The sequence below is a fragment of the Oreochromis aureus genome, linkage group 4 (assembly GCF_013358895.1).
Source record: "Oreochromis aureus strain Israel breed Guangdong linkage group 4, ZZ_aureus, whole genome shotgun sequence".
NCBI lineage: Eukaryota > Metazoa > Chordata > Actinopteri > Cichliformes > Cichlidae > Oreochromis > Oreochromis aureus.
This window is the reverse complement of record NC_052945.1, coordinates 1,946,580-1,973,159: the sequence shown is the minus strand read 5'-3', so window position 1 is coordinate 1,973,159 and position 26,580 is coordinate 1,946,580. Positions and strand designations below refer to the sequence as shown.

General features: G+C 45.2%; 2 protein-coding genes and 1 long non-coding RNA gene across 3 annotated transcripts in view; 2 read left to right on the top strand and 1 right to left on the bottom strand.

Annotated features, from left to right (window-relative positions):
* The window catches only part of doc2a (double C2-like domains, alpha), a 50,759-nt gene extending 38,524 nt beyond the window's left edge, over window positions 1-12,235 (top strand). The window contains exons 7-10 of the mRNA XM_031737703.2: window positions 7,021-7,229; window positions 9,848-9,929; window positions 11,147-11,243; window positions 11,631-12,235. Coding sequence (XP_031593563.2) covers window positions 7,021-7,229; window positions 9,848-9,929; window positions 11,147-11,243; window positions 11,631-11,767 — 525 coding nt within the window. The 3' untranslated portion in view covers window positions 11,768-12,235. The remainder of the gene's footprint in view (window positions 1-7,020; window positions 7,230-9,847; window positions 9,930-11,146; window positions 11,244-11,630) is intronic.
* Window positions 12,236-16,309: 4,074 nt separating this feature from the next.
* Window positions 16,310-18,116, top strand: LOC120439735. The gene is made up of 2 exons (XR_005612707.1): window positions 16,310-17,375; window positions 17,471-18,116. It is a non-coding gene; the product is annotated as an uncharacterized LOC120439735 (long non-coding RNA).
* Window positions 18,117-20,538: 2,422 nt separating this feature from the next.
* On the bottom strand, window positions 20,539-23,298 carry LOC120439780 (protein glass-like). Its single transcript, XM_039610832.1, has 2 exons — window positions 23,005-23,298; window positions 20,539-21,983 (listed from the first exon to the last, which is right to left on the bottom strand). Exons 1-2 carry the CDS (start codon window positions 23,195-23,197, stop codon window positions 20,935-20,937), a joined length of 1,242 nt encoding a protein of 413 aa, XP_039466766.1. The 5' UTR covers window positions 23,198-23,298; the 3' UTR covers window positions 20,539-20,934.
* Between the last annotated feature and the right edge of the window lie 3,282 nt (window positions 23,299-26,580).

The following is a 26,580-nucleotide window of genomic DNA, read 5'->3' as shown; positions in this document are numbered from 1 at the left end:
AAAACCATCTATGAAGATGTGACAATAAATATGGATGTAGTTCATTTTCCAAATGTCATTTTAGTAAATGTCACATTTTACATTACATTACACTTTTATTTACACATGAGGAGAACTGGTTCATGTGGCGTCACAGACTCGGTGCAGATGTGTGTTTAGTTTTCTGGTCAGGACTCTGGAATCGTCCGCAGACCTCTGTGATCCGGCCATTGGGCTGTTTTATGTCCATGTGCGTCCCTGATGTGTTCTCCTGTGCTGAGCCCAGTCTCTCTGCCGTGGTCTGAGGAGCAAACTCAGTGATGTCACACAGGTAGCTTGGAGACAGGCTTTAAGCAGAGAGCATTTTCATATTAAAATGAGGCGTTATCCACCTCACAGGTGATTTATGTTTGGTTCTCAGTGGGTCAGGCGCTCGGGGGCTCTGAGTCTATTTTCAGAGGTTCATTTCTGCTCTCTGCGATGCGCTCTTCATCACTCCTCTCCATGTGGGCAGATAAAGTTGGCAGAGCAGAGTGAAACCCATTATCTGAATTAGTCCTCATTATACGCTCTCTGACTGAGATCATTTCCAGTGAATTAAACCATCATGAGTTGAAACTACTTCTCATTTTCTCCTGGATGAGTCCTTCAGGACCTCTGAGTGTCTCCGAGCAGCAGGTTTGAAAAGCGACGCCCGTCCCACCGATCCCCGGGACCCTCGGGACGTCGTGTTATAAGTCTGTCGCTTCGGTCACTAATCTGTACCTGCACATGTCCAAGGAGATGACCGTGTGCTCTGATCGCTAATAATGGCACAAGTGTCATGTACAGCTTCAGATATTACAGTAATGTACAAAAGAAATGAGTCACCTCTCATCTCACAGGAGAGGGCTGCAGGGATTTACTGAAGTGTGTGATCATACGTGGAAATCCAGAGTTTGTACCGTTCTTGGAAGTCAGCATTTAGTATTAAAGTTTTGGGAATCACTTTACCACCATTTAATGTCAGACTGTCATCTCTGGCATTTTTCATAGATTCAGGTAAAGAAAAGGGAAGCAGTGATGTGTTCTGGTGACGAGCTGCTGGCAACAAAGAGCCTAAAGATACGATCAAAAATGATTTAAATAAAATTTACGGTGATCCATCATAAAGAAACAGAACGAGGTCTCAGTGCTAATAATAACAACAAGCCACAAGCGACACAAGAAACCTGAAATATAAACCTGTAAACCTGCATCTGTGATCATAGTGGTGCTGGTCAAGGCAAGTGACTTTACTGTCATTCCAACCATGTGACATCATCGTACAGTACACGGGGAAACGAGACAACGGTCCTCCAAGACGGCGGTGCTACATATGACAAAGACTCCTAAACAAAGACGCAACAGTGCAACAGAAAAGTGCAACAATCACTGCGTGTTGTGCAAAAAGTAACTTGATGTATGAACTAATCCATCTATATGTATACATATATATATGATTATATCACTGTATATAGATTAGGTATATAAATCCCTGATTCTCTCTATGACATCAGAGAATTTGTTGCTAATCGTCCTGCTGGTTAAGGCTGAAGCGTTGAACCTGCACTTCCTGTTCTGATTTTCTGGATGTTTCCCGTCTGTGACTTTTGAAAACATGGCGGAGGGGCTGCTGCCTTCAGGCGATTAAAGAAACATGTATTCAGAGCCGTGTCTTCGTTTGAAAGAAATGAGCCTCGGGGTCGAGTCGAACTCTTTTACAGATTAGTCTGGATTCACGCGGCGTGGATGACGCAGGCTCAGCTCGCCGCTGCTGTTATTTTTTTATTTGTTTAAAGGGCTGCGAGCTCATTAGCCGCCTGCGCTCGCCTCTGCGGTCGTACAGGTGTTTTCACAAAGACGGGCGCTCGGGGGTGTTTTACTATTGCTGTTTTCAGCCAATTGGCCTCAGCGCGGAGACAAACAGATCTTTACCTAATGACTCACCTTCAGTCTGAAAATCCAACCTGGACACACACAGCTGCTCGGAGTCTCTCCGGGGATTAGAGGAGCTCCTTCTCCGGGCTCATTTTCCACGTTTTCTCTGTGGAAATGAAGTAATTTGATTGATTAGAAGTGCAATTAAAAGGCTGAGTGTTTTCCCTTTTAGAGGCTTACACAAAAAGTCCAATTAAACTAATTATAGCGGCACAGAATATGTATAATTACAGCCCTCAGCTCAAAAAAGCCATCAGTATTTATTACACATCATAATGTGTTGCAGTTAATGTTTGCTCTGCCATTAATATGTATTATTTTTTATGTGGATGGCTGGATGAAGATGGTTTAAATTCCCCCTGCAGCTGTAAAACAGGAGTTGGGGCTGCAGAGAATTAGCCTCAAGAAATTACTTTGGCTTTGTAGTTTTGGCGTCTTCAGCCATGCAGACAAACTAGTTTGATTAATCCGGCCAAATTTACTCACAGCATAATATATGATGACCGAGAGACGGAGAAAGCATCAGTTTATGTTACAGTGCATTCACATTTCCAACAACAACAAAAAAACAACATGTTCAAGCTGGTAAAATATCTTATTTCAAGTTTTCCTGTTGTGAAAACCACAGAATGAACTGATGTTAGCGACCTCGTCTCACAGACAGTTAAAGACAGACGCAGTGGCCGTGACGTCACTCGCTGGTCACTGAAGCCCTGCTTTGAAACCTTGATGTGCATCTCTGTGATGCGACTCGGAGGAGCGCCTCATTTTCAGGCTCATTGGAGTCATTGGACTTGAGCACGCAGTGTCACACCACAGGTTTCTGAAATACAGCATGATGGAGCTGAAATAAACTTTAAATTTTTATTCAGCATGACCAGAAACAAGTGACTGGGCAGATAAACCCAGCAGGACAGGTATGCAGAGGTCAGAGGTCAGAAAGCTGTGTTCTAATAGACTTCTATCGGGTGGGAAGTCTTTCATCCCCAACTGGTGGAAAACGTTCCCTAAAGGCTCCCTAAATGTTGCATTTCAGAATGTTCCCTGAAGGTTCCCTCTAAGGAGCCTTCAGGGAACATTCCCTAAAGGTTTGCAACCAAGCAGCTGCTCTCTCTAATGTATTCATGGTAGCTCTTTCACTCGCTCTGCTGAAATCTGAGAAACTGCTTCAGCCTCCTGTGAAGCAGCTAGCTGTCCAACCTCACTGAAATCCTCTGTGAACATCTGTGAACATCAGTCTATAGTTTCTTTCCTGATGTGAACTCTGTGTTGATGCTGGGAGTAGAAGAAAGGCGTCACATCCTTTTTGGACTTTAGTGGAAAATTCACAGAGCCGTTCACGTGGAGATCAGTCCACAGGCTGTTCGAGGCAGTCAAAAGCATCTAATACATGAAAAGTTGGGTAAAGCACACTGAAGCAGAGTTTGCGGTGTAACAAACCGTCTCTCAGGTGTTTTTGGTGCTTTTCAGTCTCGTGGAAAACATCAAACAGCAGATTTTAAATCCATCCCTGCTGCCGGTTTATCTGGATGACCCGAGCAGCTCAGACCTTTCCCTTTCAAAGTCGAGCGTGGAAGCTTCAGTCTGCGTGCCGGCTGTCTGTCACCCACTCACCTGGAACGTGAACCTGCGGCGCGATGACATTTGCTGCAGCAGAGGAGCATGTTGAAATGTGGATGGGAGGTTCACTTTGTAGACTCTGATTTCAGCTCGGAGTGTTTACAAAGTGCCTCTCCCTCTGTTTGGTGGGCGGGAGAGAAATCCTGCCAGGCCCTGCTGATTCCCACTAAAAGCCATCGATCTGCTCATTCCTGACCTGTTTTCCTTTTTTTAGCTGCAGCTCTTTGTGTCAAATGGTGGAAAGTGAGCTCGCTGGAGCTGAATACCAACTCAGACCGTAGGAGGTGGTTAGTACACGACTTAAATAAAGTCTCTGCCCTTTCATTTTCCCTTCACGGAGTTCCAAACCGAAGCTTTTGTCTTTTTAAGGCACAGTGAAAGGTCGAAGTGTGAATTAGGCCAAGGTCCAGGTGATAAACTGTGAGCGCGCTCAGTAGGGCTGTAATGAGAATGGCTGGAGTGATGGAGTGAACTCGTGGCATCTGACGGAGACAGGAAAGCTCACCCTGGGAGAAGGGCGAGACAGAGACGGAGGATTAAACTATCGATCTTCGTACCTTCTGCTGCGCCGTGATCAGAGAGATCAAATCAAAGACCTGCTGTGAGACGAGTTTTAACGAACGCCATCACCGTGGAGACGCGTCTGTTTGACCTCCTTCGTCTGTGGGAACATTTTAAAGAAACAAAAATCAATTTGTTTCTTTAATATGAGAATCTTGGACTTCAGTTTTAGTAAGATTTCAGAAATGTGCAGTAATTTCAACCCTTTCAGGATAAAACTGTGGCCTCTGTAAAGGACAGCAGGACTACAGGAAGCAGGGATGAGGTGGAGGAGGGTCAAATGTTTGGAGGAAGAAGGTGAAAGTTCAGAAGAGGTCAGAAGAGCATCAGCTGCACTGGGCTGACCTGAAACTGTCTTGTCAGGCGATCATCTGATGGCGTTTGAGCCTCTGATGATGTGGGACTGTGCATAAAAATGTCTGAAATACATGAGTCGAATTTTAATGCCACACTTTAGATGAAGCCCTTGGATTAAAGCTGCGCGTCTGCACTTCGATCACAGCTGATGGTTTAAAAGCTGCTGTGGTGAAGGACAGAGACAAAACTGCAATAATGCGTCAGCATCCAGATGCTCGTGGACCAGAGTACTTCACAGCAGACAGATCTGACAGCACTGCCTGTGCCCACTCCCACAGGTCACATGGGTATTGGACTCTGGATCATTGCCACTCTTTGCTTTCATTGACACACATGAAACTGTGACAGATGTGAAATCCTCACCTGTCAGGCCAAAAACAGCATTCCTGCCTCACAGTGTGGACTCTGCTGTGGAAATAATGAACAGCGCTCTTTGTGGACGCAGTCATTATAAATCTGGCAGCCTCACACTCAAAGAGAACACACAGGGCTTCCATGTCACACCGACGCTCTGGTTCCCGGTTCAGGAGCGTTCTCACCTGTGGGAGCCGGTCCGCAATATGAGTCTGAAACGCTTGAAAAAAACCCATCAAAGCGGCTGAAGCACCAAAGCCCTGCAGGAGAAACTGAAGCTCCGAAGGGAAATTAATCCAAAGCGTCTGATGTTAGCTTCACATCAGGCAACTTTCCTCAAGTGTTCAACTTCTTTCTGCAGCAAGAGTCCTGACAGGGGCTAGAAAGAGAGAGCAGATTTCTCCTGTATTGGCTTCCCTTCATTGGCTTCCTGTTAAATCCAGAATTGAATTCAAAATCCTGCTCCTCACATACAAGGTCTTAAATAATCAGGCCCCATCTTATCTTAATGACCTTGTAGTACCATATCACCCTATTAGAGCACTTCGCTCTCACACTGCAGGCCTACTTGTTGTTCCTAGAGTATTTAAAAGTAGAATGGGAGGCAGAGCCTTCAGTTTTCAGGCCCCTCTTCTGCCGTGTTGCCGTGACCCCAACCGGTCACGGCAGATTGCTCCTCCTTGATCCTAGTTCAGCTGAAGGTTTCTTCCTGTTAAAAGGGAGTTTTTCCTTCCCACTGTCGCCAAAGTGCTTGCTCATAGGGGGTCATATGATTGTTGGGTTTTTCTCTGTTGTTGTGATTTGGCGTAGAATCACAAACATAGTTTCACAGGCTGTTGTAATGTAAGCTGTCAGGTACAGAGCAACAATGTTCAGCATAAATCGAGACTAGCTCAGATAAACCTCTGCTGAAGTTTATTTCATGGTGAAGTTTTACATACATGTGTTTATGAGGGGTCAGTGTTTTTCTCCTCAGGCACGGAGACTGTGCAGGAAAGACGACCAGCTTAATGTGAGCCGAATACACGCTCCACACGCTGTAGCTCATAGACCTCTGCAATGAGGTGATATGCGTCTGTGTGTGTGTGTGTGTGTGTGTGTGTCCCTCTGTCTGCAAAGGCAATAGCTCAAAAACATTTTAATGAATTGTGATAAAACTCTGTGCGTGTAGAGCAGGCTCATGTTAACAATCATTAAAATTTCCCTTCCATCCCTCAAGGTCAACGTCATGATTTATTGGTGGAAAAATGATAAAAAGGCCTTAAAATCTACAAACTTTGATTGTTGTGTGTTGCACCGTATAAGATTTAAAGCGAGCCCTGATAACGGCTCGCAATTCCAGATTTTCCCCACTGACAGGAAAATAAAGGGGAAATGTTCCCAGTTGTTCCGACACATACGGGGATGATGAAGAGCTTCAGCTGTTTGCTTACGGGTCTGCAGTTAATAACTGTAATAATATAATAATTAATATAATTATAAATATAATTTGTTATAATATGAAGACAGCATGAGGGCTCCAGTATGATGAATACATAACCAGGTCAGAGGGTGACATCATCACACTGAGAGATCATTATTAAAAAACAGTTTTTCCTGCTTGCTGCGTTTACACTGCGACAGAATCAGGTTCAGCCTCAGCGTGGAAAAACGCCTCCTGCACATAATCCTGATGAAAACAAGGCTGGGAGACTCTTCTTCTTCTCTGGGGTTTATTGGCAGCTGGCAATGGTGTGACGAACACCTGGTGCTGAGTTCAAATCTACATGTCCAGTAACACATTCGTTGTTTTAGTATTTATTACATTTATACCCAAGATAAGAAATTAAAGCATAACCCTAAAACTTTCATTTCTTTAACCCGGTGAAAAAACCCAGAGGTTCTTCAGGGAACATTCCCGAAAGGTTCCCTAAAGGTTACTGCTTGCTGGAGTAAAGGGTATAAAACATGGACGTTAAAATGAAGCGTAAATGCCTTAAATCCTGCGTTCTACCTGAAGGCCACCAGGTGGCGATGGCTGCGATTGCAGAAAGACTTCCTGTGCTGTGAGAAAACAGATGATGTTCCATCTTCATCGTCCTCTGTCCTCTGCACACGTGCAAACCATCTCAGGCGCTCCAACTCCAACCTGAGCTGTCACATGACCAACCTGACACGACTTCCCTGATAATGGTGTGATCTTGTCTGCAGTGGGAGAACGAGCAGCTGCACAGCCTGGAGGAGCGAGGTCGTCTTCTCCTCACCCTTCAGTTCCTGCCTCCTGTCAGTCTGGAGGATAAAGCCGTAGAAGGAGGTGGAGGTGAAGGTCGTCGCAACGGCGGTCTCTGTGTGGGCGTGAAGCGCTGCGCCCACTTGGCAGCCATGGATGTTAATGGATTCTCTGACCCCTACGTGAAAATGTAAGAGCTGAGCCCCACGTGTGTGTATGTGTGTATGTGTGTGTGTGTGAGTCCAAAACTAAATTCATTTTCTTTTGAAGCCATGAACGGCGCTGTTCATTGGCTGTGGATGGGTCTGATTTAGACCAGTCAGTTTGTGCATCAGGATGTAAACATGTTTGTTTCTGTAGTAAAGTTTTAACATTGGAGTCTATGGGGCTGACTCACTGCTGCCTCTGCTGGACACTAGAGGAACTGCAGGTTTCATCGTTAGCTTAATTTTTATGTCCCGAAGGTGGAAAAAGATCCTAACCATAACCGGCAGGGGGCGCTGTAGTCCTGTTTTCATGCTGTCTTCAGCGCTAAAACTTTTTTTTGAAGAATTTTACAAAGTGATTAAAGTGAAGACAAAGCTCAGAGTTTTCCAAAGGAATTCTATCAGACCAGAAAAAGTCTTTTTAAACCGATCTGAACTGCCGATCATTATAAACAATTCTTCTGTAAATATATTTTGCATAACGACACAAAAGGTCTTCATTCAGGCACATTAAGAATAATTTTTCAGTTCACTGTATTTTGCTTTTAGGCATAAAGAGGTTACTTCTAATCAGTGAGAGAAGGTTTTTAATTCCTAATTTGTACCTAATTTTTTGCTTTTCCAGCCAGATATATTTGTTTTAAAAAGAGAAGTCATATTTTGGAGATATTTTGGTGCGTTTGGGCAGTGAAGTACCTTTTTGTGGAAAAGCTTCTGCTATTGTTTCAGCAGCTCAGCATTTTGGCCGTTAATCAAAAAGATAATGGTCTCCCCGAGTGACTGTTTAAAAGCAGGAACGGTGAGTGGGGCTGGTCGGCACGTTGGTCCAGAGTGGAAACAAAGATTTCTTTGTTTTTTTTCTGCGGTTTCCTCCCTGCAGCCATCGCTGAGGACTCAACCCGACACTTCCGCCTGAATAAGACAATTAAAAGCTGGAGTTTTGCCATCTTATTAACTTTTGCAAATCAAGGAAGCAGTTATTGTTTAAAAGCTCCGTCTGTTTCCTGGCGGGAAGGATAATTAGCGTGAAGGAGAGAGCACTGCGAGCGGCGTCTCGGCTCTGTCGGAGGGAAACACTGGGGGCCGGAGCCGGGATTTAAAGCTTCTCTTTTGCTTTTGTTTCCTCTCGAGGGACGCTCGCTTTGAAGAGGACGACAGTTGTTGTTTTTTTGTTTTTTCCTGTTGCACGCTCGCCGAATACAAACAGAGACGCAGCCAGAACAACCAGTCGGCCGAGCCCGCAGCGAGCGAGCACAAGGAGATTTATGACTTTCATAAGTTTTAGTGTGGATTTACAGTCAGTTTACACTTATCATAAGCTTTTATCTGAGTAGCCTTTTTTCCAAACACAGGAACATCAGCAGTAAAACACAGAAATAATTTTGTGGCTGTGGCTCCGTTTTCCCCCACATAAGTTTGGTGGCTGCAGCTTTCTGTCAGCTCAGTGTTTAAAGCAGGACAACAGGAACACAGCAAAGGTGGAGGATGGCGAGGGTTCCCGATGGGTGGAGCCCACGGGCTCACAGAGGATCAGGACTTTTTGACAGCGAGTAATCCAAACCATGCGGATGGATCGTCTCAGACGTCCTTGTGGCTGAACTTTGCTCCGTTTTCTGCGTCTTCTTCCTGTGAGATGATGGCGTTTGTCTCCGCCCATCAGGGGACCCTCACCGTCCTCCACCTTTACTGCATTCCTATTGTCCTACCCACTTTGAGAACAGCTCATACAAACCCTCCATAGAGGCGAACTTCCTCCGGCCTGTGAACATCTGGACCAGCAGCATCACTGTGGGGACCGAGGTCAGGTTAGGGTTAGCCCGCTCACTGATGACGACCATTACATCTCCTCCCATCACATCAGATGCTGCGTGATGTCACTCACGGAGTGTCCTTTGGTAACCGTCCTGTTTGAGACTTACAAAGTCCTCGTTGGGAGGTTTGAAGCAGAAGTGTTTGGTTCACATCCCGATAAAGATCGACTTTGGCTTTTCCTGCACTCACAGTTTCTGCTCGCGTTCAGCTGGCTGTTCTCCGTCTGTACTGCCCCTCAGAGCATCCTTTTACCTTCTGCTCTAAGAGTTCGGGGCATGATTAGGTTTGGGTTAATCACTTTGCTGTCAGCACTGTAAAACTGACTCGATTATTTCTGCATTACAGCTTCAATAACGATGACTTCCAGGATTTCATCAGACAGCAGCACGAAATTCATCCTGCGCAGAGCGACTGTCGCCTCGGGCTCCCAAACACTCGTTTAATTAAGCTTCATTTACAGTCTATGACTTCAGATCGCATTGTTTTCTCTCATTAATGCATTTCTTATTAACAGCAACCACACACAATGGAAACATTCACCTCCTCTCCAAGTCACTGATATGATATGAAAATTAAATTGAAGCCAGTGTGTAACAGCAGCCCAAACAGAGTAACTGAACAGATCTGTTTAATTAGCTGAATTCAGTCTTTGTTTATTTATTATCCCCTTCCTCAGCATTTGCCGGACTTGTCTGCTGAAACTTTAGTTTCTGCAGATATTTCTGTATATTAATAGTTTCTGCAGACATACATATTGATGTTTCTCCTCCTTTTCTGCCTCTGCTGTCAGATACCTGAAGCCTGACATAGAGAAGAAATCCAAGCACAAAACGGCCGTGATGAAAAGGACCCTGAACCCCGAATTTAACGAGGTAAGATCCCCGCAGCTGCTCCCCTCAGCCGAATGCCAGCGAGCTCCGCCCTCACACAGCGGCGCCGTTAACAAGCTCGCTCCATTCACCTCAGCGGTTAAAGTTTCATTTATATCTGGTCTGGCTTGCCGACGCCATCGCTGGAGGATGAATCTCCTGCATGTTGTTTTCCTCTCCGAGGAAATAAATCTTGTTTCTCCCACATCAGTGGATAGGCCGACTGCGCTTCTCTGGCACTGAAATGAGTTTTTTTAGGCCATGCTGGAAAAAAATCAAGTGCAAACTCTATTTCCTAATTTTATGGAAGAAACCGTAAAATGTATTGCTTTGAAGTATGAATAGATATTGGTAGAAACATTTTGGTGAGAAGAAGACTTTGGTGAAGTTACTAAAAAAAAAAAAACCATATGTGATTTAGGTGTTTGCAGGGATAAAATTCAAGCTTAAAAGTCCAGTCATGTAGTGGTGGCGGCCAGTTAATCAGGGTATTCCAGTTATAATCATGGTAAAGACCCTGCAATAATACAGAGAATCAATAACATTAACAATCACACAAAGCCCTGTGAGCAAGTACTTGGTGACAGCGGGAAGGAAAAACTCCCTTTTAACAGCAAGAAACCTTCAGCAGAACCAGGCTCAGGGAGGGGCGGGGTGAGGGGAGGAAGACAGGACAAAAGACATGCGGTGGAAGAGAGCCAGAGATGAATAAGACGTCATTTCCAGTTCCTCCTGAAGCACTTCAAAGCCAAACAAGGTCTCTCTACCAAGTTCCAGGTGTACCCCGGGTTCACCTCGTCGACAAAGACGAGGTGGGAGTGACAGACTGGTCTGAACAACACCACAAAGACGACTTTTCTACACCGAGAGATGAGAACAGGTCGTACAACTAGTTTGAGGTGTTGACTTGGCCTCTGAATTCCCAAGATCTCAATCCGACTGGGGAACTGTAGGGTGTGCTGGAAAAATGAGGCAGCTCCATGGAGGGCAGAGGACACCTTCAGAAGTCTGCAGAGTTCTCGATGGGTGAGAGCGAGGAGGATCTATAACATTAGGATCGGGGGATCTAACCAATCAGTGAATTTTAGATTCCTGATGGGGTTGGAGAGTCTGGTTGCTTCATCTGAGCTGCAGGTCCACCCAGAGTTGAGGACCACCTCTCAGCCCTGTATTCACTCCCTCCCTGCATCTGTTTCCTCTTGTTTCTGTGTTCACTGCAGGAGTTCTTCTATGAGATCTCCCTGTCAGAGCTGGCCAACAAGACTCTGGAGGTCACAGTGTGGGACTACGACCTGGGTCGCTCCAACGACTTCATAGGTGAGCGACCGATCAGTCCCATCCACTGAGACTCGCCTGAACCCTGCAGCTTCTTGGGAAGTTGTCAGAAATGTGTTTTGTACTTGTGTCGAGTGTCTCAGTAAGTTTAACAGGATCATTGTCCTCTGGCTGAGCTGTGATAAACTGCTGTAAATATTCATGAGTCTAACACATGCTGCTGCTTATCACTGCATATTTATCACAATTACCATCTGCATTACTGACTTAATTCTTTTCCTCTGTTTTCATAAACTGTTCCTCTCTGTTAGTATTCTCGTGTTTGTCCTCAAGTATCAGAACAAACTCAAACAGCCAGAGAGGACACCTGAGGTGAGACTGTTACACTAACTGCAGGAAGTCTTCCTGTGCTTCCTTCCTGTTGTTCAGGTGGCGTCTGTCTGAGCTCCAAGTCCCAGGGCGACGCCCTCCGTCACTGGACTGACTGCCTGAAGAACAAGGGCCAAAGGGTGGAGCGGTGGCACATCCTGACCAACGAGCTGCCGCGAACCCTCAGCCACGACTAAACCTGAGCAGCGGCGTCCATGCATGCAGACAGTCGCTGTCAATGTTCACAGAGATTCTCGGGGTTTTTACAGCACAGACGTGAGCGACTTCAGCACAGGAAACGGCGGTAACTTAGTGGACAAGTGTATTATAATATGAGCCGCCGTGAGAGCAGGGCGAGGCCGGAGCAGCATGGTGGTGTGCCTTCATTATTGATCTGTAAGTCATCTGGAGCAAAGAGGCCGTTGGGTACATCAGCAGCGTCACATCTGCCCTCAGCATCAGGTCACAAAAATACGTAACTGGGTCAAACTCATGAAGGGTGGAACTCTCCGATTTAACAAACAGCATTTACAGAAACTAAGGGGCTGGACCAGGCGTTAAAATAAAATAAAAAAAATAAAACAAAAACCTCAAAAGTTTTGAGAAAAGTTGCAAATTTGCCACAAAAAATTCACATTTTGTAAACGTTATTTTATTTGACATGTTTTGACAGTTTTTCTTTGTTTTAAAATTTACTTAACTTTTTTGTAAATCTGCCAATTTTTCATAAAATTTGTGTATTTGTTTCTTTTTAGTTTGTTTGGTTTTCTTATATTTTCACATCAAGAAAAGACTTTTGTCTTTGTCTTTTTAAAAATTTTAACCTTATTCATAGATTTTCTTTTTCCTCTTGAATTTTCCTTGTTTTGGTGAAGTTTAAATTCTAGTAAATATACAACTTTTTCTCATAATTTTTTCTGTTTTTCTTTAGTAATTTTATATTTTCTCTTGTAAATTTGCCATTTTTTCTCTCATAATCTCACTCCTCTGCCGAGCCCTTAGATGTGATTTTTGCCCTCTCTTGGCTTAATTCGCCATCATAGGAACTGATCAAAGTTAAGAGAAAATCTGTGGACTTTAAGACTAAAATGAATTTGCATGTTATTTTCCTGTGCATTACGTGTGTGGTGCTCTTTTAAAAAGTAAAAACGAGAAAGTCAATCAGTCAGAATATCGCTGTTCTCTGTTTACACTGAACTGTTGTTCCTTTGCTCGACCACGATTCAGTACTGCAGTACTTACACAGCATGCTGTGCGAGGTTTACATGTACTTATAATCCAGACTGTGAGAAACATGCATGGACGTGTCTTGTGTTGCACTTTAGCTAATGGCTAAAAGAGCTATTGGGAGAAACTGGGCGCTAACATTAGCTGGCTAAAAAGCTAATGGACTTGTAGCAAAGGACAGCTGAGCCGATCCACTTCCTGTTAATCCCATTTGACACAAAATGTCGGCAGTTCAGCAGGGGGCGCTCTGAATGATTTCCACCTGCTCCTGCACAAAAAGTCCAAATTTCATTTCAGTTTTAACCAACCTAGCATCCATAACGTGTCTGAACTGAAAGTCTTATGTGGCAGTCAGCGCTTTGATAAATGGAATATTTCAGCATGATGTGCTTCGGCATCGTGGAGTAACGTGTGGAGAGGAAGCTGAACACATTTAAAGATGAAACATATCAAAATATGGACAACGTGAAGCTTTACGTTTGCTTGTGTAATGTGGAGTCTTACAGTTGGTGGTGTTTTAACTCATGGGTTCAGGGAGGTCAAAGCCTTTCTGCCCTTTGGATGACGCCGTAGTTTTGTTGAGTTCCAGCCCTCATACGGAGCACGTGGGCTTTCTGTTCGCTGTCGTGGAACTCGATCATTTGAATCAGAATCAGAATCAGAAAGGGTTTTATTGCCAAATGTTGAGCAGGTTTACAACATTAGGAAATTGCTGCGGTACTTAGTGCAAACATACTGTCAGACAACACTTAAATAAACATAAAAATAAGAATTAAAAGTGCTAAATAGATAGATATATACATACATGAGTGCAGGTGGTGATCAGTGCCAAACATGGAATGATGCAGTGAACACAGTGTAGCTCTCTCTTAGTTTTGTGGGTAAAAACTGGTTGAAAATGATGATGAATGTAACTTCGGTTCAGTTATGACTCCAGTGTAACATTACGTTTGTGATGAGACCTGTTTAAATCACTGGGCAGCTTTTTCATGTGGTGTGTTGTTGGGGGAAAAGACTTGACGGGGTGCTTTTCCTTACTGTAGCTGTGGTTTGGGGCCAGAAACACTTTTGATGGAGTTTGGATGGAAAGTTTTATTTTGCAGAGCCCAGTGGAAATATCGTCTTAACTGCATTTTAAAATAATCTCTGGTAAAAGTTTTTGTTCATATGCATTACTCTGGTGATTCAAGCATGTGCATCAGGGAGGACTCCATCCACAGCAGTGAGCACGAGTCTTAAAGGGGATCTATTGCAGTTTTATTCTCTCACATATATACAGATATGTTAAAAATGAGCTTCTGGTTTTATTTAACTTTACCTGAAACTAATGACTGAGCACATAAACTCACCAGGAAGGGAGGCGAGGATCCTTTTCTGTGTCACCAAAATACTTTTTGCAACAAGAGTCGCCCTCTGCTGGCCATGACAAAGAATGCAGGTTCACTTCGCTGTGCAGACATGGAGGTATGCCCTCGATTACTCTGTCTGCACTCACAATACGAGTGATTAGTCACGTAGATGCTTACATGTCACTGGGACTGCTGGATAGTCGGTTAAATAAAGGATTGATCTTTAAACCAGGACCAGTTAATTACTGGTCCTAAGATGTTAGGACGCCTCTCACTCTGACAGGAAGTTATGTTGATCAACTTAGCTCTGCAGAAACAGTTCACTTGTATTTAAACTGTGTCAGAAAGCACACTTCAACATTGGACTGCAGACCTTTCTCTGAATTTCCCAAAGCAAATGAAGATTGGCTCAGACCTCAGCCGTCGAGCTGATAGTCCAGTGCCTTCACTGACTCCCCACCTGTCCCCTCATGAGTATTTCCAGCAGATGTTTTAATCTTGAATAACTGACAGCCGACCATCTTTTATCGATGTTGAGACTTGTTCCAGAATGAAAGTTGTGCTGATGCTGGAGATGTAAAGACACCGTGTGCCGGACTTCTTCTAACAAAGAGAAACAGGAACAAACACGGTCCAGCATTACGAGTCTGCACACGTGAAGTGGACGCCATCACTTATTAAAGCATTAAATAAAGCAAACACGTACATTTTCTGTCTTCACTGAAAGAATCGGATCAATTTTTTTGCTTTGCGAGAAGAGTAAAGGCTGAAACTCTGACGTCATCTCCCAGGTCTCGCTATGATGGAGATGTTGATGCTGCTGATGAAGCCTTGACTTGAACCTGATCAGTTATCTAGCTGGGATCAGAAATAGACTTTAGAGAATGAGGTTCAGGTCTATGACAGTGAATTATCTCCTCAAAGTTCAAGAAGCGAGTGAAGTAGACATCGATGTTAAGTCTCCGATATCAGCACAACTTTCATTTTGAAACAACTTTCCAACCAAGACGACGGCAACAGCTTAAAGGTTATTGAATGTGCGAAACGAGCCGGAATAAACGGGCCCACGTCCACTCGCACCACAGAAGGCTGCTGGTGCGAGCAGTGCTAGTGTTAGCTACACTTGCTACACATGGCGCCGCTTTTAAAACGAGCTCCGGTTATCGGAGAATGTGATCGACAGTTTGAAATACACACTGTGTTATCCTCGATCATTAGCTCAGAAGCTCTGGATGCTTCCAGAAAGAGGCCAATCAGGAGAAAGTGGGCTTTTAGGGAGGGGGACCTAAAAGAGACAGTAGCTTGTTTCTGATAAAGAGGATTTTTAAAAACTGTGACTCGTGCAAAGCTACTCCAGAATAAAAATTGTAAAGCTGAGCATGATGTGACGATAATAGGTCCCCTTTAACGCTGCAGGGGAGCTCCAGCTGTGAGGGGGAGAAACCAGAGTGCCTGACATCGTTTAAAGACGCTAACCCGAGCAGGTTCCACATGAAAACTGTGTGGGATCAAATCAGAGTTTGCTTCATGTCATTTCTCTGATGAGTCATAACGCACGGATCACACTTCTATTGCACTCTCCAGTAAGACTGTGAAAAACCAAATGCATCCTGTCGACTGATGATGATGACGATATATCAATACAAGTGGTTCTTCCTCGTTGTTGCATGATGCAATATGTTGATATACTTCTTTATATCTCTATACTCCGCCTGCCTGTTTTCTAATGGAAGTGAGACACGGCGAGACCTTCAGGGACGGCTCGTGTTCCAGACTCTCCTGTTTACGCTGTTGTTGGTCCTCTTTTATGCACGACTGAATGTACGAATGTGGCTTTCTATACGATATCGTTGTTTACACACTGAGCTCGTGCTTTACAGGTGTTCTTACATTTCTATCAGGTGTTTTATGTACAATGCAACAATAAATTTGGAATGCAATGCAGACGGGAGAGTGAGTGTGGATCTGTTCTCACACCGGGATGGTTCTGGTGCCACGCCGCCCCCTGCTGCCTGAAAGCACAACAGCTGCCGTCTGTCAGCTGAGTTTATTCTCGCAGCAGGATGAATGGAACCACACTTGCAGCTCTTTCAGCTTATAAATGTGAAGAACCTTCTAACGCTACACAAACTCACCTCAAAGCTCCACAAAATCTTTTTTCAGATCCAAGCTTTTACAAGCTCATATTTTTATTTAAATGTTATTGCGATTTACCTTTCTCACTCACATCAGCAGCTGAAGCAGGGCTGCTTTGTTACAGCAAAACTCATATTTATCAAAGAATCTGGAAAAACTGTGTATTTATGAACTTTACTCATAATTCAGCCGACAAAACTAAATGAAATGAATCAATGTGAACTGAACGAGAGCTGCCACAGGACAGAGATGTGCTGAAATACAACAGAGAATATGACAATAATATATCAATAATTTATCTCAATTACATCTCTGGAAGCCAAACTTGTTTAAATTAAAATTCTAAACTCAAAGTAACAAAATGTCCAATTTACAGCGAACGCCTTGTCTGTATGTGACACAGGGCTGAAGATATACCACGGGCCTTGAACGCAGCACAAGAGCTCTCATCAGGTAAGCACAGGAAGACACCTGGACTGTGTTTAATGTGGCGTCTGTATCGATGCTGCAGGAAGCAGCTTCAACTCTGAGGAGAATCTGTTTGAAAGGGTCACAACAAACTCAGAAAAGGTTTCAATTTTTTGTTCAACATCAGGAACCAGGAAGTCCAGGAAGAGCAAGTTCTAGTTATGGGGAGCTCTTCCTCTGAGGAGGAGGAGCTAGTATCAAACACGTTTCTCAGCTCAGTGAACTGACACAGATCTGCTCAACCTCACAGGTTTAACATGAAGTCGACAAACAGATGCTGCGTTTGATGTTATTGATGCTTTTGGACCAATAAAACAGTTTTTCACACCTGCACTCGGAGCGATCCGATTGGTCAGTAGGTGAGTTGTCTGGTCTTGAACGCGACCGTCTTCAGCGCAGGTTAGGGCAGTGGCGGCGCTCTGCCTGAACCTCAGAGTCGGCACGACGGCCTCCTGAGAGGCAGGACTTCTCACCCTCTGTATGTCGCGCTGATGAGCCGGCGCGCTGACGGCGGTTTCAGCAGAAACACTGAAACCTTAAACAGACTGTACGATGTGATGGCCGACCTGCTGCAGACATGAACTCCACCTGGTTCCTGTGAGCTGGAGGTAAACACTGTGGACAGGTGAGTGTGCTGTGCAGGTGCTCTCACAGATCATTATTAGGGACCTTCAGCATAACTTAAAAATTCACTCGCTTGTATTTCCTGTTTTTGATCAGCCTTCCCGGACGTCCTGCTGGGAATAACTAAGGAAACGAGGAGCATGGACACGTTCACTTTCAGAGATTATTCAAATATTTCATTCCACAAAGGCTTTAAAATCTGATCCTAAAACAGACTCGCTGACTTGCATTGTATTTGTCATGAACTCAGTTATTTTTCTTCTTTTAAAAGCTGCGTCCTGAAATCTGTCAGATCTGATAGTTTAACACAGTCTCACAGGTGGAGGCAGTTTTTTATACTTATACGTACATTTCAAGCGCTCAGGTGGGTCTCAGGAGTTTTACCAGGATCGCTGATTTGAGAGACTTGACCTGAGAAAATGTGCTCAGCTGATCTGAGGTCAGTGAACTGTCTGAATAATAAACCAGGGGCGGAGACCTGTCAATCACAGACTGACCCGCCCACATTCAAAACACTAAGATGGAGAAAACGCTCCACTCACGGTGTGATGTCACAGATGTGTCTTATTTTACTAAACATGTAGTCACCATGGTTACCAGCCCATCAGCATATACTGCCCTCTGGTGGCATATCTGTGCACTGCACACTGTGTGATGTCCTGATATTACCTGTCACCTCATCAGTATTTTTTGTTTTGACTTTTTTAGCCTCACTGAGTCAAAATAAAACTTTTAGTTTTCAGAGTCAGGGTCCACGTGTGTCTTTTTACCTCATTTATTAACAGCCACATTTAACCCTCTAACCACCCGAGCACACACCACGACCTCTTTACCTGTCAACTTCCTGTCCACGAACACAAACAACCTCATTCGTGAGTTTAAAGACTATTTTCCTTTCATATCCCTTCAGGACTCTTAAGCTGCTTCCATGCTGGCACAGTGTTGGAGGTGAGCCCTGATAAGCTGACCTCCCCGACCTGCGTTAAGGTGGAGGCGTACCTAACAAACTGGCAGCTCAGTGAGATGTTTCAGGAAGCACCTCATGGTGCAAAGTAAGCAGACAGTTGTGATAACAGACGGATATATTTGTGATGGAAACAGAAGAAACAAAGCGCCGCACAGGAAGTGACCTGCGAGGAAAATAAATAGATAAATAACGATGTCCGTGTAGCTGCCTTCAAATGCCGCCAAGTCCTGTTAGAGAGAAACTGTGTCAAAGACGGGAGGACGAGGAGGAGCGTGCTCTTCATCCTCTGCAGTTTCCCGTCGCTCGCCCACGTCTTCACACGTTGGCCCGCGGCGTCTCACTTTCAGTTCCTGCTGCAGCTCGCTCTGATCACACCTACAGACTCACAGCTGCAGCTCAGTCACATCCTCTGCTCTGATTGGTCAGCTGCTCTCTGACCGACAGCTTCACCAGCTTTCTGTTGTTGTCATGAATCCACAAGTCTGCTGACAGCAGCAGGGACGCACCGATCCGATGCGTCACCCACGAAAAACTGGCTTCAGGTGTTCTGAGTCCGACGTTTCCTCGCCGGGAGGCAGAGAGCGAGCGTCGCCTACAGCAGCTGAAACACTCGCTGCAGGGCTTCAAGTCTAATTCTAAGGTTCGCGCTTTGTGGGCATTTATTTTTTAAAGAATGACTGGATTCTTCCAACCATCAGTCACTCTGATCCGGGATCTGTGGTCAGTGTTTAAAAAGCAGAAGCCCACAAACTGTGAAGATCCGGGAAAGATCTCCATCAGCCAGGATTTGTCCCAGAAACTGATCCAGCACAAAGACGGCTCATCGCTGTCAACACTTTAAATAAATTTACTGAAAGTTCTGGAAACTCCTAAAATGTCTGAGTGAGCTTCATGGTGCCAGAACATAATCTGAATAAAAGCCGAAGGTAAAATCTGAAACACGGGCCGTTGTTACACGACAGGATTCAGGTTATGAAGCTGGCTGATAAAGGGTTAAAACGCCCTCTGCTGGCACGTCCGTCACTCGCTCTCAATAAAAGTGATTTTTAATCTCACTGAGCGACAGATAAATACATAAATATAAAATCTGTGCTCTGATTGGAGCTGAGTGCAGGAGTATTTCCTGCGCCTCCTCACACATGGAGACGAGCAGACAGCAGGAGGCGTGGCTCGTGTTAGCATGGAGCTCAAAGCTAAAACACTAGAGGAGAAGCTGGGATGGGAAACGCCATCACCGAGCAGTGTTTAAAGTTTTACACTAGAGCTGGGCGATAGAACGATAACGATATGTATTGCGAAATAATTTTTTCTCGATAGAAAAATTAAACTATTGCGATAGGCCTCGTCTCTCTTGTCCTCTTAAAAAAAAAAAAAAAAGAACAGCCAATCCAAATTAAGTAGCGCAGAGCCGAACCAATCACAGCCGCAGCGTCACGTCACGTGACTTGTTACGTGCAGCACAAGCGCCAAGGCGCACATGTGTATTTGTTTTGCAGCCGTGCAGCCCGGTAATGAAGGAAATGAGTTTGCCGACTAGAGAAAAATCAACCGAGAGCGTGGCGAAGGTTACGAAGAAAAAAACAGATGATGGTTCCAATGCCGGAGAGCTTGTCGAACAGAAGGGCCACAGAAGTTCCGTAGTGTGAAGGTATTTCGGCTATTTCAAGTCTGACAAAAAACAGAGTAGCGCGCACTGTAAATTGTGCCGAAAGCAAGTCTGGAAATACAATAAAGCGGTGCATGCTCAATCTCTGACTGAAAGCGCTGATTCGTCATTCGGCTTTTGTCAGACTAAAGTAACTGTTAAAACTGTTTGAAAAGCTAAGCTATACAACAAGGAGAGATGGAGAATTTCCTTTTAGTTCTCAGTTTATTTGATATTGACAAAAGTTAGTCAATTTTGTCTGTTCTTCTGTAAAACGACCTAAGATTTATTTTTAGAATTAATATTTTGTTTCTAAGTGGAATTGACAATTTAGTCTGTTTGTTTGTTCTATTTTGAAACTTAAACGCTTTAGCGGCTGCCTTTTGTGTAGTTTGCAATATTTGCCTTTATTTATCTGAAACTGAAGTCTCATGTTCCTTAAGTACATCTGCCCTGTTGAACTTATTATGGGAAATAAATATTTAAATCAAAACAAGCTGCTGATTATTTCACATTTTACTTGTGAGCAACGGCACATTTAAATCTTACAAATATAGTTATTTGGCTTATATCGTGATATATATCGTTATTGCCTGAAATGAAAAAAACATATCGTGATATGAAAAAATCTTATATCGCCCAGCTCTATTTTACACACACAGAAAGAAATCTGTGGGTGCATCAGCACGAAACGCTGCCGGCCCCTCGCTCCGTCACCATTAGCGTGCTCTCTGCTGCGCTAGCTCACCTGCTGCTAATGAGAGTAAACACAGAACACCTGAAACGGCTTCAGCTGTCTGAAACATCGGACCGGTGCTTCCCTGGAAGTGACATCATCAGTCATACATCCAGCTTTCATTCGAGGACTCTGATTGGCTGCTATGTCTGAGCATTTCTGCCTGATCGTTCCGCTCTATCCTAATGGCGTCCATTCCCAAAGGGGCCCAATCAGGCGTTAGCCACAAAGCACATGTCCTTCTTCATGTGAATCTGCAGGCCGCTGGCGCTGGTGAAGGTCTTGGCGCACTGCGCACAGCGGTACGGTTTCTCTCCCGAGTGCGTGCGCTTGTGCTTCTTCATGGTGTCGCCGTCGCTGAAGGTGCGGCAGCAGAACGGGCAGCTGTATGGCCGCTCGCCTGTGTGGATGCGCAGGTGCCGTCGCAGGTTTCCTCTCTGGCTGAAGCTCTTGGAGCAGAAGGTGCAGCGATGCGGCCGCTCCCCTGTGTGCGTGCGCAGGTGACGCCGCAGGTCGGCCGACTGCGCGAAAGACTTGCAGCACCAGTCGCAGGCGTAGGTCTTCCTCTTCTGCTCCAGGTGGAGGCGGAGGCTGGTGGCCTGTCCGAAGGCCTCGCCACAGCGCGGGCAGCGATGGACAAGTTCGGGGATGAAAGCGGAGGCTGCGCTGTCTCCGGCTGCCGGCTTCTCCTGGGAGGACTTCCTGCTCCGCTCAGCTTCCTGCCTCTCAGCGCGCACCACCACCACCGTCCTCTCTGCCTCCGCCCTGCTCCAGAACTCTTCTGTGGCACTGTTTGCAGCCTCAGTCAGAGAGTCTGTGCGACCTTTGGGCTCGCTCACGCTGTACTCATCAGGTTCAGCTTTGATGAGCACGGGGGGCGGAGCCCGGGGCTCCTCACTGAGCACTGCAGGAACTTCAATGTGAATTTTGGGGACTGAGACAGTGGGAGGTTTCAGCGAGGAGTGCGAGGTGACAGGTGAAGTTTTCCCAAACGCTTCCTGTAGACGGTCAGGCTTCGGCGCCACGTCCCGCAGCTCCAAGAGCTTCTTCTCCACAGGCAGGTGCACCGGCCCCGGAGATGAGTCGCTGTGGACCGCCAGCAGCTGCACGGACACCACCTGCTCATGAGTGGGCTTGGCCACATTAGGTGGCGGCGGTCTGGGTGGGTTCGGATTGGAGTCCGGCTCTTCGGAGCGAGGCCTCCGCTCGGGCTCACCAGGCCGATCGGGAGCCGCCAAACCAAGACTGGACCTGGTGGACTCTGAAACACAGAAAGCGAACAGGTAATGTGACCGAATGACGTCCAGCACATCAGCAGAAACATTCGACTCACACCTGGAGCTCCAGAGTTTGTTTTTGGGCCCCAAGAAAAGCTTTGCATGACTCACAGTTCAAAATAAGCTCTCTTTGTGTTACACTGTCACTCCTGAATAGGGACAGCCCCTTGTCCTCTAAGCCAGCTTTCTTCTGATTGGCTGCTCCTCATAAATGGGAGGTGGGTGGGGCCATTTTAATTTTTCTTTTTTAGCTCACATGGATACATGTACTTATACTGACCTCATTATTTAAAACAGGACATAAAACAAAGCAGAACAGGTCCATGTTAAGCAGTAGTGCCACCAGGCGTCAGCCAGTTATCCTCATTATTTTAGAGGCTGACATATTTTCACAGGTTACCGAACATAAACAACCTCCTTTGCTCTCACCGTCTGGTTTCTATGCAAATGTGTGTGTGATTTTTTTACAGTTCACTGTGCTGTACCGTAAATATGTACGGAATTCCCCTTTAACAGAAACCCGAATGACCGAAAGTCCTTCAAACTTCCTGAAAGTCAGCTCTCCCCAACTGACACCTCACGCAAAGCTCCTCATACCAAAGTCACTGTGATAATCTGTCAATTTAATGCTCAGCTGTGTTCCGTTTTTTTTTAATTGGGTAAATGAAATACGTTGTGTAAATAAAGTCTAAATAATAACACTGCGTGAATAAAAGTGAAATGACTACCTACATCAGGTAACTCTCATTAAGCTCGAAGGCAAAGAGGAACTGACACGAAAAATGACAGAAAGTCACGTCTATCGTAAAAATGTCGGCAAAATCAGACGGTTTGAATGATGCCGAATACATAAGTCCGTCCTTAGCATCACATAAAACCGTTAAAATCCACAGTTAAGCCCGAATTTAAGGTTAAAACGGCGTATTTCTTTTAACCAGGCGTATTTTCTTCCCAGTTCTGAACGCGCGTTCTCTCGCGGAGCTAGCCGGCTAGTTCGGCCCTTACTCAGCCACTCGGTCCCGGCCTCCAGGAGCAGGATGTCCCGCAGCTGCCTCCGCAGGCTCTCGTTCTCCCGCTTGGCTCTGGCGGTCTCCTCCCGGTACTCGGCCACCGTATCCTCCACCACGTCCAGGATCTCCTTCACCACCACCGTCAGCCGCTCCGTCAGGTAAGCGTTCAGCAGCTGCAGCTTGGTCATTTTGATGCTGGGACCTCCAACAGCTGCATCCACACCGGAAACAACAAACCCGACAGGAAACGCTCCTGCTCAGCTCCGGTCTTTCAAAATTAAAGCGTGGTCATCAGTCTCCGTCCGTAGACTCCAACAAGGCTGAGCTCCACTTTCAGTGATGGACGGTCTGTTGCTACAGTAACCTCACAGCAGAGATATGACATATCTGATGATGTCATTAAAGATGCTCCAAAAGGCTCCAACAGCAGAAACACGGTCCAGAGGTCCAGTTCAGGTGAAGCTAGCAGACAGCTAGCAGCTACAGCCACCTGTATCACCTTCCACCTGCCGGTCAAAGAGGCCACGCCCCTAGTAATGCAAACTTTAAAGGCTAAGTTATAAAAACAGCTGTTATGACGGGGAAATGATCCACAGAGACCAAACAGTTTGTGTATCAGGCTGTAAACATGTTTATTACTGCTGTAAGGATTTAACATGGGAGTCTATGGGACTGACTCACTGCTGCCTCTGCTGGACGTCAGAGGAACTGCAGCTCTTGTCTCGTTTTTCAGGTTAGAGGTTGATGGTTGAAAAATGTGAGGCGGTTTAACTCACAGTCACAGACTGTGATCCTTCATCTGGATCCTTCATGGGCTCACAGCACATGTACACACACAAACGCCAGGACTCCATTTGTCATACAGGAAGTTCAAACACTAAACACAACACAATTACCAAAAATAACATTTAAGTCAGATTCAGAGGTAAACTTCTCTCGTGGAGGACCCCCAGAGTGCTCGCTCCCAGCCAGGTGAACAGGATTATAATGAAAGTGAACTTATTAGGAAAATAAGATTACATTAAAAACTTTATATTCAACCTTTGAGACACGTGGAAATGTTTAGTTCAAAGAAAATGAAAAGATTAATTTGTTTGGTTCCCCTCTTATTTTGAAAGAACTACCAGGAAAGTGTGTGTCAGACTGAGCACCTGTAACACGTTTGTAAAAGCAGTTTCACACTGTGACCACTGGAGGGCAGGAAACACACATGATTCTCAGTATCAGGGTCTTATTTCAAAGTAAGAGTCAAAAACCTGGGAAATTATTTAAGGAAAGAAAATACAAATCTCATAAACAATCTGAACAATCAAAACTGCTCCCAACAATCATAGATGTTTACATCTGCGCTGTAACTGCAATAATTTAATCAACCGATTCGCACTACAACCTGGTTTGCCTCTTATCAGTAGTTAATTTTATTTAATTTAATAACTGTTCAGTACTCTGTTTATAGTAACCATTGTCCTTGATGTAAATATGTTCTGTGTCCTGTGTACTGTTTTTTTTATATATGTGTCTTTCTGGCTGCTGTTACAACCAAATTTCCCCTTGTGGGACAATTAAAGGATTATTCTATTCTATTCTATAAACAATTTTTTTATTATCAGTAAAACACAGAAATATATCAAATGTTTAATATGAGCTCATTTTGAATTTGATGGCAGAAACACGTCTCAAAAAAGTTGAGACTGAAGCAATAAAAGGTCAGAAAAGTATCCTCCATCAGGCCAGCTGCTGTCCTCGGCTCACAGACATCACAGACTGATTTTAGAGAGGAAACACAGACCTGTGCTGCTGACATCATCATTTTTACTATTTTGTGCAGCTTTATTTATATTTGATATATCATCCTAACTTTTTCACAGTCAAGGTTGTACGAGGCGTCGCTGTGGAGTTTTGTGGTGCTTGTCTTGACCAATAGAAATCTTCCACTCGGTCTTTGTGCCTTTGGAGAACCAGCCCACATCTCACAGGCTCAATTTCAGGTTTTAATTTGGGGCTAACGTCACAGATTCTGCTAAACATGGGTCAGAGTCTGGTTTTTGGATCAGGGATTTCAACTTTTGGAATCACTGATCTGGTGGCAGAGAGGCGCTAACATCAATGAAAGGGTTTGAGCTTTCATCTTGAGGCTTTTATTTTGAAGGCTCTGTCAGAAGGTGCTTTTAAGCCTGAGCCAGCTCGATACTGAAGGAAAGATGGAGAGGAGGGCAGCTACTACTACTACACACACACACACACACACACACACACACACACACACACACACACACACACACACACACACACACTGTTAAAGCACCCCTCCCTTCCCTTTCACCTCTTGCGGTGGAGCAGACGGAGCTGCTGCAGAGACTCTCTGCATCACAAATCAAACAGATCTCAGTGAGAGGAGGCTGAGCGAGCCACAGCATCATTTAAAAGAAGATCTGGCGGGTGTTTCGCCGAGCGCAGCGCCCTGTCATCTCTCATTTCAGCTCCTATCGCTCCTATCAGGGGATCTGTACCTCCCGCTTCTCCTGCACAGACACGATGAACCTCACCCTGCAGCTTCCCGTGCTGGACTAGGACCAGGTGAGCGTCCTGGGAAAAATCTTTCAGTTTCACAGGTTGGATGTGCAGGACATGTGCGGCTGCCTCCGCCTGGGTGGGTGTGTCACTGCATCGGACCTCCATCTGGATTCTTCTCTTTTCTTTGTCAGCCTGTGATGAAGATGAAGGTTTTGGTGCATTCACACCAAGACTCTGTGTGTGTGTGTGTGTGTGTGTGTGTGTGTGTGTGTGTGTGTGTGTGTGTGTGTGTGTGAGAGAGAGAGTGAGGCATGGACATGTTCATGCATCACTGTGTGTTAATTATGTATAAAATATGGCTGCAGTCGTGCTGCCTCGCAGGATTTCATTCAAGCTTTTCGGGTATTTTCTAGAAAACACAGACACCGCCTCGTGTCCTCGCCGCCTCGTGTCCTCGCCGCCTCGTGTCCTCGCTGCCTCGCCGCCGTGCCGTCCTCGCCTGAGGTGAATCAGTTTAACCTGCTTTGCTCGACCAGTAGGTTAAACTCAGGAAATATTTCATTTCCAAAAAGCTGAAAGAAAGAAGAGCAGATTGTTTACAGTCTGAAGTCAGCCAAAGAATTTCAAATTAAACTGCCTAAAAAATGTGAATATTATTTTGAAAGTCTGCCTTTAAAGACTTTTGATGTTTCCGTTTGACTGAGTGAGCTGGTTTTAGTCACAGTGACAGCTTTAACAAGAGGAGTCGCAGTCAGGAGGTGTGACCCGACCGAAGAGCGGGTCACACCCTGAAATATCAGGGCGTTTTTTTTGCCCCAGTCCAGCCTTGCAGCCAACTGTGAGGCCGTGGTCGTCAGCCGGAAACGGGTGGAGTCCCTTTCCAGGTCAGGGATAAGTTACTGCCCCAGCTACAGGAGTTCAGCTATATCGGGGTCTTGTCCTCGAGTGAGGGCAGCGTGACACTGACAGACGGTTTGGTTCAGCACCTGCAGTGATGCGACCGCTGTACCAGTCTTAGGTGCTGAAGAGAGAGCTGAACCTGAAAGTGAAATTCTCC

What these genes read in the sequence shown, in the direction of transcription:
- LOC120439780 (XM_039610832.1), bottom strand. Translation starts at nt 23,197, where the DNA reads ATGACCAAGCTGCAGCTGCTGAACGCTTACCTGACGGAGCGGCTGACG. An exon ending in GGCCGGGACCGAGTGGCTGA is followed by an intron (nt 21,984 to 23,004) that starts GTAAGGGCCGAA and finishes TCTGTGTTTCAG; the next exon opens with AGTCCACCAGGTCCAGTCTT.